This window comes from Botryllus schlosseri, chromosome 13, assembly GCF_051294905.1.
Source record: "Botryllus schlosseri isolate E-star chromosome 13, Bs_hap1, whole genome shotgun sequence".
Lineage (NCBI taxonomy): Eukaryota > Metazoa > Chordata > Ascidiacea > Stolidobranchia > Styelidae > Botryllus > Botryllus schlosseri.
Window position 1 is genome coordinate 22,908,212 of NC_137248.1, and position 19,137 is coordinate 22,927,348.

Below are 19,137 nucleotides of genomic sequence, written 5' to 3' on the forward strand. Positions count from 1 at the left end.
CCCTTTAGCAAAATGGAAAGTGTGACATAAACTAATTTCACTGAGCCGTGATTTTTGCTTGTGTCCACCAGACATGGGGTGATTACTTCAGGAATGTAATCGATTGCAATTACGATTACTTCAGAATCACGCGATTACGATTACGATTACGATTACAGCAAAATCAGGAAGTAGTCGATTACGATTACGATTACATGGGAAAAGTAATCACGATTAGCCTACTCACGATTACATTTGTTTTGCTTCTTAGGACTATAATCTTAAAGGATATATTGGAAGACAATACAAGGATTGCGATGAAAAGGCTTAATGAGATATCAACTCTCTTCATACATCATGTGTCATTTGCTTATTACGTCATAATACACATTACGTCATAATACACCAATTGCCCAACTTTATTGGGATGATTTATCGCACCCAACGATTTGCATTGTTGCCAGGTCTTTACCTGCTGCACCCCAAATTCCTTAAAAGGGTGGGGAGCGTGCTCGAAGGGGACTCAAAAGTTTTTCGTAAACCAACATAAATTATAGAGTATTTTCGAGAATTTAATTAATTCTTGAAAATGTTCTTCGAGCTTCGCGATTCAAATGCCTTTAGTACAGGGGTCACCAACGCGGACCAAATGAGTCGCCCGCGGTCGATGTAGCAAATATCCAAATGAAAGATTTGAAAGTTGAAGCTAGTTTCATATGAGCAGCAGTTGAACAATGAACATGGGTCGGCCGACCCCAAGAAACATACGAACGCAGTCGCTCGGGGCATTGCTCGTCTTCGCCCACGCGGCGGCTCAACGGGAATCTATAGTTAATATTCCCGAGTCTCGACGCGGAGATTAGCGCTTTGGCGCGCACTGCAGCAACGCAACTGAGCCCGGAGGAGCTGGTGTGAGTCCCGTCGAGTGAGCGTTTTTTGTTCTTGGTAAGGGGCGGAAACCCGGCCCAGTGCTCTGATTGTCTTACTCTAAGTGAAGAAATCCAACTGAGCATGGATAAACGGCGGGAGTAAGTGGTAACCCGTCGGTCGTCGCAATAATCAGTACACACTTCACAAGAAGTAGCTTTTTGTTTCAAAACGGTTTTTGACCCCTGCTCCAGTAGATAGCTGGGTTTGAAATGCGTACCTCTCCCTCTCAAGAAAAAACAGGCATAGGCTATTTTATGGGAACAGGCATTTCGAAGCCGGTCATGTTGTATTGTCGTATCATAGCAATTTACAACGTAGCTACGTTGTAAATTGCTATGGTCGTATTGCGACACGTGTAATACCTACAAATGTACGTACGAAGTTCAGTGAAATGGGCGTATTAGTAAAAAATTAAAAATTACATTTATGTGGTGTAGAATTGGCATTATTTTCTTGTGATCACATTAACGGTACATATTTAAATTTTCACACATCATACATACCATTGTGACGTCATAGGGAGTGAAACTCGAATGCTCCACTCGACCCAAGACTTGAATCAGTATCGAATTCCACAGGTGCACGATTTTGCTAAGGCCCCGTAATAAGTTTTATACGCTAATTTTCTGTATATTTTGTCTATGTATCGTCAAGAAGATCTAAGCAACGATATTAATGCATCGCAGTTTCACATGAATTCCAGTAGGTGCCGCCCTTGCACCATTATCTGCAAACATACCAGCGTGCAAGGTCATTCACAACGTGGAGTCGCAGATATTGTCAAAATTGACTGACTCAGCATTTGAACTCGTAATGGCGAACCGAATCGAATATAATATATTGAATGATAAAGGGATGATACCCAAGTTAACTGGGGATGGTTTCGAATACTTTATCCATCGTCGTAAGACCGTGATCGGAAGAGACGCGCCTTACCAAAAAGTTGACGTAAACCTAGGACCGTCTTCACACGTATCTAGAGAGCATCTTTTGATTTTAAGAGAAGATGCGAGTTATTATGTGAGATGCCTAAGCGTGCGTGGTGTATTGATAAACGGCCACCTCCTATCATCTGGAGACGATCCATATATGCTCGAACCAAAGTAAGTCCGGTTTCCTTGCTTGTTTACAGTCGTGCGGGATGGAAATACAGTGATGCGGAACATATTCTCGATATGTTATTGGCTAGGACCAGTCACGTGGTTACTCCTGTAGAGAAACGAGCATCTAGCCATCGCCACGTGTAGTCATTTAATTCTGAAACCAAAGAATGTGGAAGTCCTTCTACATTCTTTGTATGAAACTACACAGACGCAATCCTCACGCAGATAATTTATACGATTGGAAATGGCATTATAATCGAGTCATTTCAATGTTACTGGTTGAGAACGCTGAACTGAATTACAGTAGTATGATTTGGCTTTTGGTAAAGCCTGCACAAACGGTATCAGGTTGTGTCTGTAGTCTTTCAAGGTCAAGCGTAGTTACGGTAGTCGAACTGTATTCATAAAAGTGCATTTGTTATTTTACAAGTAAGAACCAAAGCGATAACCTTGATATCTGTTAATATGACAGGGATGTTCAATCTGCAGCCTGTCTGAGATTTTTGTGCGGCCTGGCAGTCATTTCAAGTCCAAGCAGTTATATTTCGGACTTTCAATCTTGGCCCAATCAACATGTAGGCTACGGTACCGAAAAACATTTCCGTGTCGGCTCCTTTGGAACTGTCAAATTTTGTACCGTCCTATTTCACAGGCGTCCAGTCGAGACTGCAGAAAATTACATTTTCACTATTTCACCTTTTTTGACGTGCTGACTTTGATAAAGTGACCAAAACTAAGTTTTACCGCGACGCCTTGGATCCAGTTTGCAGATCTAGGAGTTTGAGGGCATATGGTAATAGGGTGGAGTGAAAATGACTTTTTTTTTCAAATCGAAAAAGGGGAGTTCTTAAATCATGACAAATGACCTAAAATTTCAATAAAAATTGGTTTTAGGCGATGGCCCCCATTTTCCAGCCAGTAATCCCCCAATTTCTGCGTGAGAGGGGGTAAAATTGCCCATCTCGACATCCACTGGTCGCAGAGTCGTGATATATATATAGTTGAGAAGCTGCCAAAACATGTTTCTTTTCTACCTGTCTTGAGAAGAAAGTCTTCTCTATTGTGAACACAAAACGAGCTACAGCCAAAAAGCACTTGAATTCTGAAGCGGGGAAATGGCAGGAGTGACTAAGTTACATGTTAGTGTGCTTTGCACAAGAACAGCTAAATGAATGAATCTCGTAAGAGAAAGCTCACTGAGAAGGGCTCTTACTCCATCTATTTTTAGAACAGGCCTGCGCGTGATTCATCTGGTCCTGGCAAAAAATAATTTATCTGGCAAAAAATGATTTATTTTGACGTGACCATGCAAAACATTTGTTGAGGAACACTGGCTTGTCGTGATCGTTAAACGAAGAAGCGCCGCTTGATCTTCCACAGCTCCAATCTCACATACAACGCCAAGATCCATCTTCTCTCTAAATTTGCACGTCCGTCACTCACGCCATCAAATCATCAATACCAAGCAGACCGCGCGTGGTCGGTATATGAGCGCTGCGTTATTTCCCGTGGCTACGTAATCCGTCATATAATCTTGCCGTGACTGCGTGATCTACGGATGCCCTGACCTCCTTACAAGATTGACGAATCACTTGATATACTATTATTAGTTTAATAATTCATATTATTAGCTGTTAATACACTTCATTACAAAATTTCCCAAGGGCCGAATTCATTGAGGGCCGAGTTCACCAAGTGCCGAGTTTGTGCTGCCAAATTCACCAAGTGCCGAGTTCACCGGCAACCGACAGTAGAATATTTGCTACTGAGGCAACAGTCCAAGCATGACTTGCCTCTTCTCCATTCTCATGGAGACGTCGCCCGCTTGGGTATTTTGCAACAGTATTCATATTCAACCGATCGGGCGTCGTCAGCGGCTCTCTCCGGCCCACTGACGACCACCCGCCATGCATTTAGGGAGAGCATCGATGTTCTTCTGCCATTTTACCGATTTTGCGCACGACACCGCCCACGTACCTCGTTACGTCTTACGCCAAGCATATCTTGTACGGACCCTTGTATGCTTCATGGTACAAGGAATAATCAAGCCCCGGGGGCTGGGATGCCACAGCCTCACATATATTTCCTACTAAGGCAGCAGTCGAAGCATGACTGTGTCCTTCCACCCCACTGAAGGGGTCCAACGACCACTCAAGGTCTCCTTCCACAATCCACAGCCATATTCTAGATCAGGGGTCACCCTGCGGTGCCCACGGGCTCCAGGTAGCCCGCAAGGACCAGATGAATCGCCAGTGGGCCTGTTCTGAAAATAGATGGAGAAACAGCCCTCACCAGTGAGCCTATACATAATGAGATTTTATTTAGCTGTTGTTCTTGTGTAAATCACACTATCATGTAATTTGGTTACTCCTGCCATTTGCCTGCTTCTAAATTTTAGCGTTTTTTGGCTGTAACTCGTTTTGTGTTCACAAAGATAAAAACATCGTGTTTTGGCAGCTTTTGAGCTATATATCATGACTCTACGACAAGTGGTTGCCGAGATGGGCAATTTTACCCCTCCAAATGAAAAAATTGTGGGTTTGCTGGCTGAAAAATGGGAGCAATCCCCTACAATCTTTCACTTGAAGTTTTAGGTCAGGAGTGGCCAACCTTTTCGGCAAACGGGCCACATTTCATTGACAGACGATCGCGTGAGCCGCGCCAAGCGCGAATTTTTTTTAAAGTTTATACGTCGATATTATTGTTACTTGAGTATTTTGCGGGTCTGCTGTGTATTGCTGGGCTCAGTTTGCAATAACTAGACTATTCGGCGCCTGGACAAGCTTTGGCCAACATGCGTCAATCATTTTATGCCTATGTTTCATCGTCGACGGTCTTTCTGCGAGGTCGCGAGGTCGCATGTTGGACGACACTTTCTCTCGTAATCGCGATCATCATTAGACTTGATATGGTACATTAGGCATTCTTTCATTTTCAGAATGGGGTAGCAATATTCAAAGCAAGCGAACGACAACATATTGCGTGAAGCGTGAAAAAAAATTTACTTGGAATAAATCTACCGCAGAATATTCTGTAATGTATGGAAGATCTACCAAATTCGACTGGCCCATGGATCTGCCGATGCGTCGGAACTGATATTTTATTCGTCACATCCCAAGTGTTGCGGCCAGACTAATCAAATTTTTGGTTGGGCATGCAAGTTACCAATCTGGGCAATCCCTTTTTGATAATATTACTAATTTCTGAAATTACCTCGGGGGCCACGGGTTGGCCGGCCCTTGTTTAGGTCATTTGTCGGGATTAAAAAAAAACTTTTTTCGATTTTAAAGAGTTATTTTCACTCCACCCTAATATGGTGATCCCAGCATAAACGCAACTTTTTACTCGAACTCTTGTCGAAATTAAATGCAACTTCGTCTTTGTTTTAGCGACTTGCTAAACCACTTTCCTCTCCAATACTTAACAAGTCCCGGTGATTCTGCATAATCCTGTTTTAATACAATTCATTCCTTTTCAGTTCTTTGATCCAGTTTCGAAACACCGACATCAAACTTAGATTCTCCTATGTGAAACAACAAAATAACAGCGGAACCTTAGAAAGTAGTGGAAAGAACCATCACGTTAAAGATGACACCCCTCTCAAGGTAACCCATGCTATGTGCTGTTGATGATTTGATTACAACAACTGTACTTTAGCTCAAGTTTAATAAGGTTTCGTGCGATGATTATGCGTCATTTGTTGAAACTTTTAATCCAGCATAGTCGGTCATTTAACTTTGCTATGATCCGATTTACCAGTCGAAAACGCTTTGGCTGTGAAGTGGTGTGATAATTCTTCCAGATACAGTCGAGTGGGTTGCCGGTGAACCCAGCCCTCGGTAAACCAAGCCTTACAAACCCAGCCCTCGGTAAACCCAGCCCTCGGGAAATTTTGTATTCACGGATTGAGTAAGCGGGGGAGATAACGCGACGCTCACATACTCTACTTGTTTGTTTTGTGGTATTCATGGTGCTTCTCGAATACTATGGACCTCGGTGAATTCCGCCCCCGAACAATTTTGAATTAAAGCTGGGAGCTGGGATATTAGGGTTGGCGGAGGTAGGATATTAGGGTTGGTGGAGGTGGGATATTAGGGTTGGTGGAGGTGGGATATTAGGGTTGAGGGAGGTGGGATATTAGGGTTGCCGGAGGTGAGAGATTAGGGTTAAGGGAGGGGGGATATTAGGGTTGGGGGAGGTGGGATATTAGGGTTGGGGGAGGTGGCATATTAGGGTTGGGGGAGGTGGGATATTAGGGTTGGGAGAGGTGGGATATTAGGGTTGGGGGAGGTGGGATATTAGGGTTGGGGGAGGTGGGATATTAGGGTTGGGGGAGGGGGATATTAGGGTTGCCGGTGAATACAAAATTTCCCGAGGGCCGAGTTTGTAAGGCCGCGCTTGCGCAATCGTGATCACGTGATCTGATCACGCCGTGACTGCGTGATCTACGCATGCCCTGACCTCCTTACAATATCGACAAATCAGTTGATAATAACATTATTAGTTTAATAATTCATAATAATACTTGTTAATACACTTAATTACAAAAGTTCCCGAGGGCCGAGTTCACCGAGGGCTGGGTTTACCGAGGGCTGGGTTTACCGAGGGTTGGGTTTACTGGTAATCGTCGAGTGGCCGCACAAAAATCAGTGAAAGTGTGTACATTCAACCATCACTTGAAACTCTCTGTACTGTATACATTTTCAAGTTCAGTAACTATTATTATTATGGATTTCGGTACCGGCGAGTCTATCTCCCGCTCTGTAGTACAGAGTAATATGTGAGCATGATTTGTATTTAACTAGAAGGTAGGTGGGACATGGACTAGTTAGCTCATGCTTCACAATAGGATGTGATTAAAAAATCTGCCTAAATAGATCTGGGAGTAGTATTGAAACGTAACAGCGTCTTTAGTACTCTAAATTAGTACTGACCAGGGTTGTAACCAAGTCACATGGCTCCGAGTCACAAGTCGATCTCACTTTCATAGTTTTGACTCGAGTCAAGTCGAGTCATTTTCATTTCACCATCGAGTCAAGTCCTAGTCCAAGTCATCGAGCAGAGGGTCGAGTCCGAGTCATGGTATTATGATTCGAGTCTAAGTCATTGTGTTGACTGCTCAGTATGCAGGTAAAGTCTGGTAAACCCACCTTTTATAACTTAGTTTGGTGATATCAAATACTTCGCATCTATAATATGCTAATTTGTTGCTCATTTTTAGCAGTTTTTGGTCACATTTTCAAGTACCAGTACCAATAGACAAAATTCCAATAGTGTGGTTACTTTACTTCATTTCGAAATTACAATAAAATGTCGGTCTTTGTCGTCTGAGTGCGCAATGACTCAAGTCCAAGTCGAGTCAATACACGGATTGACTCGAGTCGAGTTATTTCCGTATTTAGGGAAAATAACTCAGTTCAAGTCGAGTCATCAGAAAATCGTGACTCGAGTCGAGTTATTTCCGTATTTAGGGAAAATAACTCAGTTCAAGTCGAGTCATCAGAAAATCGTGACTCGAGTCGGACTCTAGTCGAGTTATTACAACCCTGGTACTGACCACTAGGGGTGGCAAAATTGAGCATCTGAGCAGACTCGTATAACTAGAAAATTTTCAGCTTTCTCAAATTAGATTAGAATTAGAATTAGAGCTACACTGTTTTTCCGAAATTGGATTATAATTAAAATTGCCGAATGCGCAAAACTTGGCAATTGAATGAAATTCCGAATGAGAAAGATGTTCAGCAAAATTAAAGTTCAGGTCACATTAAATCAGAGTTCATCATCATAAGCATGAGCATGGTTAACGTCTGCACAACTAGCTCGGCTGGTTTCGCCCTATGTATAGAGTTCTCAATCCAGAAAAAGTTATTTTAGAACAGCCCTAACGCGTATCTATGTGCCGTAGCGTACTACAAGTTTTCAATTTTCCAAGGTTCCGATTGGGATCTCCAGTGATCCCCCAGTGGGAAAAAAAGCATCGCTATGACAATTTTTGTTGGTTAAATAACGAAAACGTCTGTAATCATACCCAATCCTAATTCAAGTAGTTGAATCGCAGAGTGACCAGCCGCCAGCCCTACTGACCAACTGTAATTTTTGGCTACGTTTTTGGAGATTTTTGTCACAGTCGATCAAGACTGGCATAACATGTGATTTTGTTTCAGACAACGGTGGTTGAGGCAGAAGACATCCCGTGCTTAGCCAACGAAGAGGCATCACCCACTGAAACTATAAGGTTGGAAATCCCCTATTTCTATATATATATATATATATGTTGAATGTCGAATCTTTGAGTGTTGAAATCATTTTCGAATTGTTTCGTTCTATCATAAAGTAAATACACGACAGCTAGCATGGGAAATTTGTATCATATATTTGGTGGTTGACGACATTGACACCGTTGCTACGTCAATGGAACTAGAAGTAGCGCCGTCATTTTCCACTAAGTAAAAGTCACCATTTTCAAGACATGCTAATGCTACTTCTAGTGGAAGTTGTAAATGAATGGTCCCAAAAATACTCGGTAATTAGCTATGATAAATACAATAGCACATAGTTATATGCTATTAAACAATGAAAAGTTTAATCTTCTAAATGTAATCCTTCTGGTGACAGGTAATTGTAATTATCTTTGACTCCAATGCAGATTAATGGAATGATTCAACTTCAAGACAGTATGAAATACCTTGCAAGTAGGCCTAAACATTGTTGCATTATCGATTGCCTTCTTTTTTCAGTGTGGCTAATCATTGTCCAGCAACCCCGAAAGCCGATAGCCTCCAGAGGAACATCACTGAAAATTTGGATATGGCAGCGTCGAATATAGCTCAGGTACGGCTCCGTAATCGAGGCTCTGTCTGGTTCCTTATCAACATGCGCTAACTACCTTTTTCCTCGGGCGAGCTACTGTTCTGTTTGTGATAGAAACTAGAAGGTTTTTCGCAGACTACAAGCTACTATGCCAGTATGGGTGTTATTCATCACCATAACTACTATGGCTGTAGTACAGTAGGGGTGTTCAAAAATGACCTTTATTCTCAAATTGTACTGGTTACTTCTTATTTAAAAATGAATGAACAAAAAAAATTCAAAATTCTCTGTTCACGACATGAAATTATTAGGTTGTTTATAGATACTATGCTTACCAAATTTGGGTCAATTTCAATCAGTGGAAGTAGAGTTATTTTCGAAAAAATTTGAATTGAATAAAATAGTATCGATGCTGGGCAGACCTATGATAAATAATTTACTAATTTGCCACCGTAGATACTATTTTATTCAAATCCAAATTTCTCGACGGCAATAACTTCGCTTCCAATTGCTGGAAATGAGCCAAATTTTATTAGCATCGTTTCTATAAACAACCAAACAATTTCATGGGGTGAACAAGATAAATTCTGAATTTTTTTTCTTTTTAAATAATAAATACAAAAACGTTCTTCTACTGTAGCAATGCGGCTATTGGTTGGAATTGAACCAAATTTGGTGTGCAGCCTTTGATTAGGTAACGTAACAATCTTATCAAGTAGCCAGTACGGTTTAAAAAAAGTCGAGTTTGAAGACCCCCACTGTACAGTAGAGCTACTCCAAATCTTGCTTGCTAGGCGATTGAATCGTTAGGTTGTTTAAAAAACGATGCACACGACATTTCAATTCATACCGACCGGTAATCGAGAAGGTGTTTCAGTTAGCGTTGTTAGCTCTTCCATAAATGATTTTCGGCATGGCTTAAAAGCTTTTTGCTTTTTACTATGGTTTTGTGATGTACTTTTCTCAGATGAAAATACTGATTCAGAACATGCTGCATGACTTGCTACTGTAATTGACGAATTACTGTCCTAACCCTACAGATAAGTGTGTGTTACACAGTAATCAGTATATATCGTTTGTTGAATCGTTAAGTACCGAAATACTGTACATACAATACAACTAGCTTGACGGTGTGTAACTCTTGGTAGACTAGCATGGTAATTATGGATGTGAATTTCACCAGAACATAACAATGAGTTCCAGACATGCCTGAATGCAGGTTTAACGCATATTCTTCTTTTAGACGGCCTGTAGCAGCAGAAGTATCTCGGCCCAGCAGCACAGCCCTCACCTTGCCAGCCGAAAAAGGTCGTCAGTTGAACCTACATCGAGTTCCGACCTCGAACACGCTGCCCCGTCGGCGAAGAAGAAGAAGGGAGGCAAGACTCTGGCCGATTGGCTAAAAACGGAGGGCCAATTCGAGCCACCTGGTTCTACAACTGTGCACTTCGGTAAGAGCCACTCAGCGACGACATGCGAGGTTTCATTTACAGAGTCGGTACCCTCATTTTCAAAATCCCAAAATTGATGTCATAAATTGCTTATAATTAGGGCGATTTTTTTTGACATTTCAAAAAGAGTCAAAATTGGGTCAAAATAGTAGCGTTAGGTCAAAAAATAGCAACATTGTTTGCAAAGTCAAAATTATTTAACAATCTGCATTTCGTTTGTATCGTAGATTTTGCACTGTCGGTGAACTTATCATTTGACGTTTTACAGCTTGTAGCCTACTTTATAGGCCTACCGTTGTAGACGGCCAATTGTCCGCTCATTGTGAATCATGAACATTCAAATGAAAACAAATAGGTGGACATGGTGTTATTCAACGTACAGCAATATCCTAACTGAAGCAAAACTGCGTGGGCATTGGTTCTCATGTAAAGAAGCGCATGATGAAAAATTGTGATGTAGACACCACTGTCAGAATGGAGCAACACGGGTCTCACCAGCAGTGTACGCACAACTTCAGTGTTGTCAGCCAACAACTGCTGCTGTTGAACGTTCTTTCTCCATTCTTGGCAAGCTACTTAGTAAGGACAGTCACTTTCTACCCGAGAATGTAGGAAGGTATCATTCGTTGCACCATAACAAATTTTAATTATTCCTACCATAACACGTGATGTAACTACTGGAATTCTTCAGAAGGCCAGATTTCGTGAAAATAAAGTTTTTTCGTGTAAAAATATGTCAGTTTTTGAGTCAAAGCTTTTTTAAGCCAATCAACTTCGTAAAGACAGACAGTTCCAACCAGAAATGAAGATAGGCCTAAGTGGTACAATTCTAACATTATGTGGGAAAACGCCTAATTTGCATACGCTAGGTTAAAATTAAGTGTTTTAAGATGAAAAAATGTCAGAATTTTGATTTTTTAGGTCAAAGTTTTCCGGTTTTTGGGTAAAAAATATCGACCTTATAATGCTTATTCATCAGTTAAGTATGGTAGCTTTTATCTATAATAAGGAAATATGTTCGTCTCGAATTCACTGGCCTGCGAAAAGCTCGTATATTTTCGAAAGGTCGGTGAAGGCTCAGAATTATATATGCCACGATCATTGATAGCAAGTGATAAAAATCAAGGTAATATTTTTGTTTAAAACATGTGCGTGCCGTAGGTGGGGATCGGATGCTACTCCCTTAGGACTCCAAAATCTTGTTTTAATGAATATTTATTAGCATAATCCATAGTAAGTAATTAGATGCATTCCAACCAAACAGTGCAGCGACGCATTTTTCTCCTATTTCAATGTCGCCTGTGAAAACGATAGGAATTCGCTTATGATTTTCAAAATGTAATCTGCCAGCAATTAAAACGTTTGGACGTGTTTGAGCCGAGAAATATTAGATTGCTTGCGATTCGCGATCCATACAGTGCTATCAATGTTCAATGTAATGTTACAGTAGCCTACTGTACTACTATTTGAGCGTTAGGGTTGTTCAAGTTTTTAAATTTTACAGGCTATTTGATAAAATTGTTAGATTGTGTTTAAAAACACTGCACATTATATTTGTCTCAATTCTTACGTGTGAAGCAAAGTCGGGGGAGTGGAATATTTTGGATTTGAAAAACGTTTGTTCGAAAACAACAGTTGAAATTGAACCAAGTTTTTTAGACAACTTTCATGGGCGTACTGAGTAAAATTTGAGAAAAAAAATTGATACTTCTTAATAATTAGTGTGCAGTGATTTTTCAGTCTACCTGACAATTTTATGAACTAGAGCCAGTAAGATTTGAAGAAAAAAGTTATTTTTGAACAAGCCTATTCAGCAGGGCTACTGATAATGGCGATTTCATCCCACACAATCTAGCGTTTGTTGTTCTTTGCCAGCTCAACACAGGAATGTTGTACTGTCTTAGCATAGTGATTAAAAACGGGATTATTTTGATCTGCAGTATTTACTGCTAATTCTCGGCTCAGTTTGGTTCGTTAGCAATTTTTATCAGTTCAATATGCCACAAAATTGTGATGAAGTGAAAAGATAGGAAGGTGTCGAAACGACTTGGAGTTGTTTTTGAAATCAGACACCCACCTTGGCCTAGCTAGGCGATGTAAAGAGGAGGCATGCACTGCACACTGAATGAAAAGTGAAAGAAGATAGTATAGAAAAGCAGGCAGTAACAACAGTCCCTCATAATCTCTGGTCGCAGGCCCCTCGGCTGACCAATCCAACGTCAGTTTAAGTCCAAATAAATGAAGTTAGTAAGAACATCAGTCTGCGGTCTTTATTTTCGTTAAATGAATATTTTTTTCAGACCGTCCCACAAACCAAAACGGCGGAGATTCTAACAATGGCAGGTTAGTAGTACTTGTGTATCGTGTATGTGGCGTTATTTTGTTTTTGCATGACTGCTTTTAACGTTATGTGGAATTGATACCCGATATTGATATTGATTCCCTGTATAATAATACGCACCCTGTAAATGGCATATAGATTATGGGGAAAAGCCTGTACTCATGCATAGTACGCACCCTGCACTGGCAGTACATGGATAGTAAATGCGTTGATGTCGATTAGACAAGCTTCTCGTGTGGACGAACTTGAGCGTATGATTAGCTACCAGCGATGATTATTAGTGGAAATCGATTACGCACGTAGACGTCTGCTCGTGACGATTCAATGTCATTCTGCTCTGTGATGTCACTGTTGAACAATCATGACATCACGATTGCTAATCATTATACGATTAACGGCATTGTTTCTAAACAATTATAAATAGCAGCCAAAGGCTGCAAGGCCCGTGAAGCAATAGTGTAGGCCAGCGACGATATCTTGCGCAGCAGGCCTATTACGGATGCGTTTTCTCAGGCCAACGATGATATCGTGTGCACCAGGCCTGTTGTAAATGCTACTGTTTAGGCCAGCGATTATATCTTGAGGAAATGGCCTGTTGTAGATGTGATTGGTCAGACCTGTTGTTGACGCCATTAGCAAGGATTACGAGCGCGTGCAGCAAGCAATGACCTAATTCGTTTGTTTACAAATGGCAAACCAGCTCAGCAGGAGATCACATGCTAATCCCTAATTGGCAGCACTCAACACTGATAATATGAATTACTTGGCAGGATGGGCTAATTTGTTATGCGATTGACAAACGAACATGAAGAAAAGTGCGATTCTAATTTTCATTTTGGGGGGGAGATTCTTTTCAAGAATTGTTATACCCATGCATAGTGCGCAGTTCTGCACCCCCCCGATTTTAGGACAAAAATCGGTGAAATTTTGCTCATTATGCATGAAAAATTTCAGTACTCTGACAAACACAAACGTGTTTTAAATTTCATTGGACCGTGAAAAACCTTCGTCCTTAACGTTCTTTTATAGATATCGTTTACTGTGAACTCTGGAAACCATGCTTGAATAACTTGCCTATCATAAGGATGTTTGATTTCAAGTTGAAATTGTAGCCATTGGATGCACCAACTATTTCTTTGTCATGCATATTGCTTTACCTACGACTCCAGAAATAAAATACTTTGTCTATTTTACAAAGCGTTCAACTTCCCACTGATTTTATTTTACGTCATGATGGCCCAATGGGTGAGGTCACAGTCATCACTAATATCAGTATCGCGGCCAGGTGATGGGTTTTGTAGGTTGAAATCCCCGTCCATTTCTAACTGGAAACCCCGTCGCTTTTAAATACCAATTCTATCTTTAATCTTTCTTATCTCATTTGTAATTCAGTAATTCGTGTTATCAGTTATTAGTCGGTTGTGTTTTAGTTGGTTTGTTGTGGATTTTTAAGGGTTATGAGTTGTAGCTCTAGTTGCTACAGGGTAGTAACCAAGTCACAAGGCTCCCAGTCACAAATCAATTTCACCTTAATAGTTTTGGGCCGAGTCAAGTCGAGTCATTTTAAATTCGCCACCAAGTCAAGTCCAAGCCGGCAAGCAGAGGGTCGAGTCGGAGTCATGGTATCATGAGTCGAGTCCGAGTCGTTGTGTTAACTGCTCAATATCCAGTTGAAGTAATGTTAAACCCTCTTTTTATAACTCTCTTAGGTGATGTCGAATGGTTCGCATTTATAATATGCCTATTTTCCTCACTTTTAGCAGTTTCTGGTCGCATTTTCATGTACTGTACCACGATCGATAGACTTACTATTGGTTACTTTACAATTCTTCGAAATTATGATGAAATGTCGGTCTTGACCGTCTAAGCCTCGAGTCATATGACTTGGTTTGAGTCCGAGTCAATACACAGATTGACTCGAGTCAAGTAATCAGAAAATCGCGACATTGCGACCCTGAGTTGCTAGTTTTGAAAAGTTTGTTCACAATTTCTATCGTTAGGGCGATTAATTTTTGACCTAAAAAACCTAAACTTTTAGTCGAAAATTGAAACCTTTTTAGTGACGCTGAAAACTTATTTCTGTAACTATGACTTGATTGGAACTCAAGTAGATAGGGTCCCCCGCGGGCTGTAGTTCGCACAACTCTGTCCTACTAAACTGAATTGCCCAACTCTGTCCTACCCCCTTTTTTCTTGACTGCTGCAGAAATTTTGTGCTTGTGTCCCTGTTCGCCATTATTTAGTCTGTCCGTTACAAATTGAAGCCAGACTGTACGATTTTTCAGGGCCCGCAAATCTGACGGTAGATCGAAGCGCAGCCGCAAAAGATCGTCCAGCAAGGGCCAGGAAAAGTCTGTTAAAAAAAGGAAATTGGCAAAAAGGTGACAGTGTTGTCCTTGGGTAGTCGTAACTGTAAAATTCGACGCCGAAATTACGCTAGAGAGTGAAAAATAGAATGATAATTTCAAAAAGTGGCCTTAACATATGGTGTCAAATATCAAATAAAATACTTGTATCATAATCTTGGGCTCGTGCTCTTTCTCGTGGTTGTGGCTAATATTTTCTTCTCCATTTCGGCCTTTTCAATTTATGCCCAGGGGGCAATATCAATCACTTACAGAACACCTGATGTGGGTTTGTCATCATAATCACTCACACACTATATGGCGAGCTTACATCTCGAAAAATTGCTCCAGCTGTTCTAGTAAATTTCATTGCATTGCACATCGTCACGCATCACATTTGCACATTGCTATGTCAGAGTCAGTCACTCAGTAATAATATCCGCCTTGTTACTGTGATAATCATCTTATGTGATTGGAAGTTCAAAGACGGCATATTTTTTCCAGGAATCCGCCGAAACCCCGTTTCGAGGTTAAAGAATATCCCGGTAAGTGTCATGTCTTAGGTGCAATTGTGGGTGTTGAATATTTGCCTTATCCTTAAATATTCATGTTTGCATCTATAATCAATATGTCCCAGTCAGTGGCGTATCCAGGGGGGGTTTTAGGGGGTCGGAACCCCCCCCCTTTTCGAAATCCTAAAAATTGATGTAAAATATAGCCTCTAATATTTGCTAATTTAGTAGTTTAACATATTCGTTTTTACGTATGAGAAGGCGAATATGGCGTGTTAATGTTATTTAAGGGTACTAAAACCCCTACCAAATCTTGGAATCATGCGCCGAATTAGTCGAAAGCATAAAATAGGTCATCATATTTCGCTAATTCCATACGAATTCTGCGCTTGTTCAGCTACATTTCAGCGGCAGTAGCTGACGTTCTCAACTTTCTTCCATCGATTTCTCTCTCGCCTTGCTAAAACGAGAGATGCATTTTAGGAAAATCTAATCTAATTGGCCGACTCGATACGTAATTGCAAAGACGAAGTTGTCGGCAATCAACATCGCCCGCGAATTCGCTGCACCTGCTCGCCTTGAAATCCTAATTAAGAATTGCACGGCGTGTTGATTGATCAGCGAAACGCAGACACGGCGGCACCAGTACGACAATGCTATTCTCAAATCCACATTGTCTTCGCGATTATTGGCGAGACATGGTCTACGATTGACATTCACATTTCAAAATACAAGCCTAGCAATCCACGTTGCCGAATGTTAGGTGGCTTGCTGGCGTCCGAATACAGGCCTGTGTTGTCGCTGAACGGGAGAATTGAGTAGGCCTAGTAGTATAGTTATCGGCTGACAAGTTTCTCTGTCGATCAAGTTATTATCCCAGCGTGTACTTTGTATTAATTGACTGACTTGCGTACTTGCAATTAAGGTGTAATTACCTTCGCGCGTACTACACGCTCAACCGTACGGCTAGTAAAGCCATCGAAAAGCACACATTCGTGTACGATGTACATTGTACTCTGTTCACACCACACCTCTCTGTGGTGATTGCGATCGCCCTCGTTTATGCTACCGCCTTATTCCGCGCTTGTTCGTCCGCTGCGATACTACCGACCGTGCGCATAATATCGTCAAAAACCAACAAAACCGCGCATATCTGGCCGGAACTACGCGCTTGGAGACGGGCGGCGTTTGCTGGCTCATGACTAAATGTGAGCAATTACGAATTTCTTGCAATCATGCCGTCAAAGAAACGCGATTTTCGGGCAATGTCTGTATCGTATTCGTACATCTCCCACTCACCGCAAATCTCTTTTTATTATTAAACTATAGAATATCGTAAATATTCGCCATGGCGTGGAGACGAGTAATTGTGATGATGACGTCATAATATCCAATTTCGTAACGCAAAACCCCCCCTTTATCGCGCTCTGGATACGCGCCTGGTCCCAGTCTGGTCTCCATCTGTTCCGCCATCAATCGAAAGCTGACTCTGCACTGATTACGAAAATATAAATTTTATTCCGCTCGTGGCCCTGAAACTCCCACAATCAGCCTCGAATTTTTCATTGTTATGGAGATTGGCATTGGGACGCAACAATGCTGTCTGGCAAAACGAGAGAGTAGCTCAAGAGAAAAAGCGCCAGACAGCATTGTTGCGTCCCAATGCCAATCTCCATAACAATGAAAAATTCGAGGCTGATTGTGGGAGTTCCAGGGCCACGAGCGGAATAAAATTTATATTTTCGTCATCAGTGCATAGTCAGCTTTCGATTGATACCCGTTTTACCAAATTAAATGCTCAGCAATCCGGTGAAAAATGACCGTCAAATTGCCCGTAGCCAAATGGAAATTGTGACGTGATACAATTTCACTGAGGCGTGAGATTTGCCTGTGTCGACACCATATAGGACACTATGGTTCCGTGTTGTAGAAATAGTCATTGTCATAGCAAATTCATAATCCCAGACAAGTAGTGTTGAATTGTACACAATATGGTGTTAGCACTGATTTGCAGCACTATGTACAGTGCATTTCTATCAAAATTTTTAATGGGATATGTATACTGATTAACCTAATGCAGCTTCTTAATCTACCCCCCTTTTTGTCAGTGCCTCCTGCGACCCAACAAACTGCTGTCCGCAGGAGCAGCCGGATACGACTACCTGTACGTCCTGGCACCACCTACAGCTTTATCTATTCGTAAGTGGGTCATGCACACTAGGGTTGTTCAAAAGTACATTTTTCTTGAAATTTGTTGGATTAATAGCTTTTCACGCCCAATTTGGCTCAATTCGATTGGAGAGCATTAGATTTAAAAAATTCATAATTTATTGAAGAAAAAAATTCACATGCTACCGGCTGCCCCGTGATAATGTAAAGTTTTTTTTAAAAACGATGCATACAAATTTAGCTCAACCACAACCAGGAGAAGCAACCTATAGCAGTAAATTTAGGATTTCAAATAATCATTTTCAAGGTGGATGGTGATTGAATATCCTACCGCAAATACTATTTTTTTAATGCACAACTTTGTACTGTAATAACTTTGCTTTTACGGGTTGAAAGTGAGCCAGTTTTGTTATGTATCGTTTGTATAGACAACTAATCTCATGGAGTAGCATGTAGATTGTAGAAGTTGAAATAATAATAGGATAACTTCGACTTGTTAGATTTATGCCAAATTAGCCACCTAACAATTTTATCAAATATCATATTTGAATTAAAAGTGAACAACCCTAGTGCAAACGTGACGGATCGAGCTGTGCTTATGTATCTTGTGTCGTTGCAGCGACGAAAGAGATGAAAATGGCTTCAAGAACGTGCTGGGAATCCGGGAAGTTAAAGATAATACGGCTGCACTCCATGCAGCAACCATGAAAAAGAAAAAAAGCCGTAAAACGAACCGTTCCAGCCGATCCAATTACGATAAGATAAAAAGTAATGAGTTGCTTTGGAATTGAATCAGTTGAATGTGTGTTTAGTTTGCTAGTTGTGGTTTTTAATGGCTGTAGCTCTAGTTCTAGTTGTGATTTTGAAGAGTTTAATTCTAGTTCTGGTTCTAGATGTGTATTTTGAATATCCTGTAGTCTCTACAGCGTGTGAGTGCCGCTCGCTATGATGTCGTAACATCATGACAAACTTGTATAGGTATAATATGTAGGCCTAGCATTAAGGCAATTACCATGCAAAATATGTCAATTCCACTTGATAACCAGAAATGATTTGAAATGTGTATGTATTTTGTTCAGGCGGCAATTCTCCATCAGATCGTGTTGAGGTTCCCAGCAATGACAGGTTAGTAGCGGTTTTATATGATGTATTTGGCGGTATATTGTTTGTACTTTGCTAGTTCTAGCCCAGGGGTGGGCAAACTATGGCCTGCGGCCCTTGAAAGCCTCGAGAAACGGAAAAATATTGATAAAATGCATACTAAAAATCACATTACTATGGGTCTGTGGGTACTTGATTAAGTTTTTCTTGAAATATTTCAACATGTTAATGATAAGTTAGATTCTTAGTGTAGTATTTTTTCATTTTATTGATGGCGCGATAGCCCGACCATGTGGCCCATGCATTTTGTAAGGTTTCAATTGATAAAAATCACAGAAAGTGAGACGTGAATGACTTAATTCTGACCGCGAGCGTGATTTTAGATCGGCAACATGA

General features: G+C 41.0%; 1 protein-coding gene across 3 annotated transcripts in view; it reads left to right on the forward strand.

The window, feature by feature from the left end:
- The first annotated feature begins 1,540 nt into the window (after positions 1 to 1,540).
- Positions 1,541 to 19,137, forward strand: part of LOC145454503 (uncharacterized) — a 54,998-nt gene continuing 37,401 nt past the window's right edge. For all 3 annotated transcript variants that reach the window (XR_013920146.1, XR_013920147.1, XM_080332494.1), the window contains exons 1-11: positions 1,541 to 2,012; positions 5,491 to 5,617; positions 8,177 to 8,247; positions 8,750 to 8,843; positions 10,066 to 10,273; positions 12,574 to 12,616; positions 14,900 to 14,995; positions 15,464 to 15,504; positions 17,580 to 17,670; positions 18,260 to 18,408; positions 18,720 to 18,765. Coding sequence is in view for 1 of the 3 variants with exons in the window: in XM_080332494.1 (XP_080188620.1) it covers positions 1,723 to 2,012; positions 5,491 to 5,617; positions 8,177 to 8,247; positions 8,750 to 8,843; positions 10,066 to 10,273; positions 12,574 to 12,616; positions 14,900 to 14,995; positions 15,464 to 15,504; positions 17,580 to 17,670; positions 18,260 to 18,408; positions 18,720 to 18,765 (1,256 nt within the window). In the remaining 2 variants the exon portion in view is untranslated. The remainder of the gene's footprint in view (positions 2,013 to 5,490; positions 5,618 to 8,176; positions 8,248 to 8,749; positions 8,844 to 10,065; positions 10,274 to 12,573; positions 12,617 to 14,899; positions 14,996 to 15,463; positions 15,505 to 17,579; positions 17,671 to 18,259; positions 18,409 to 18,719; positions 18,766 to 19,137) is intronic.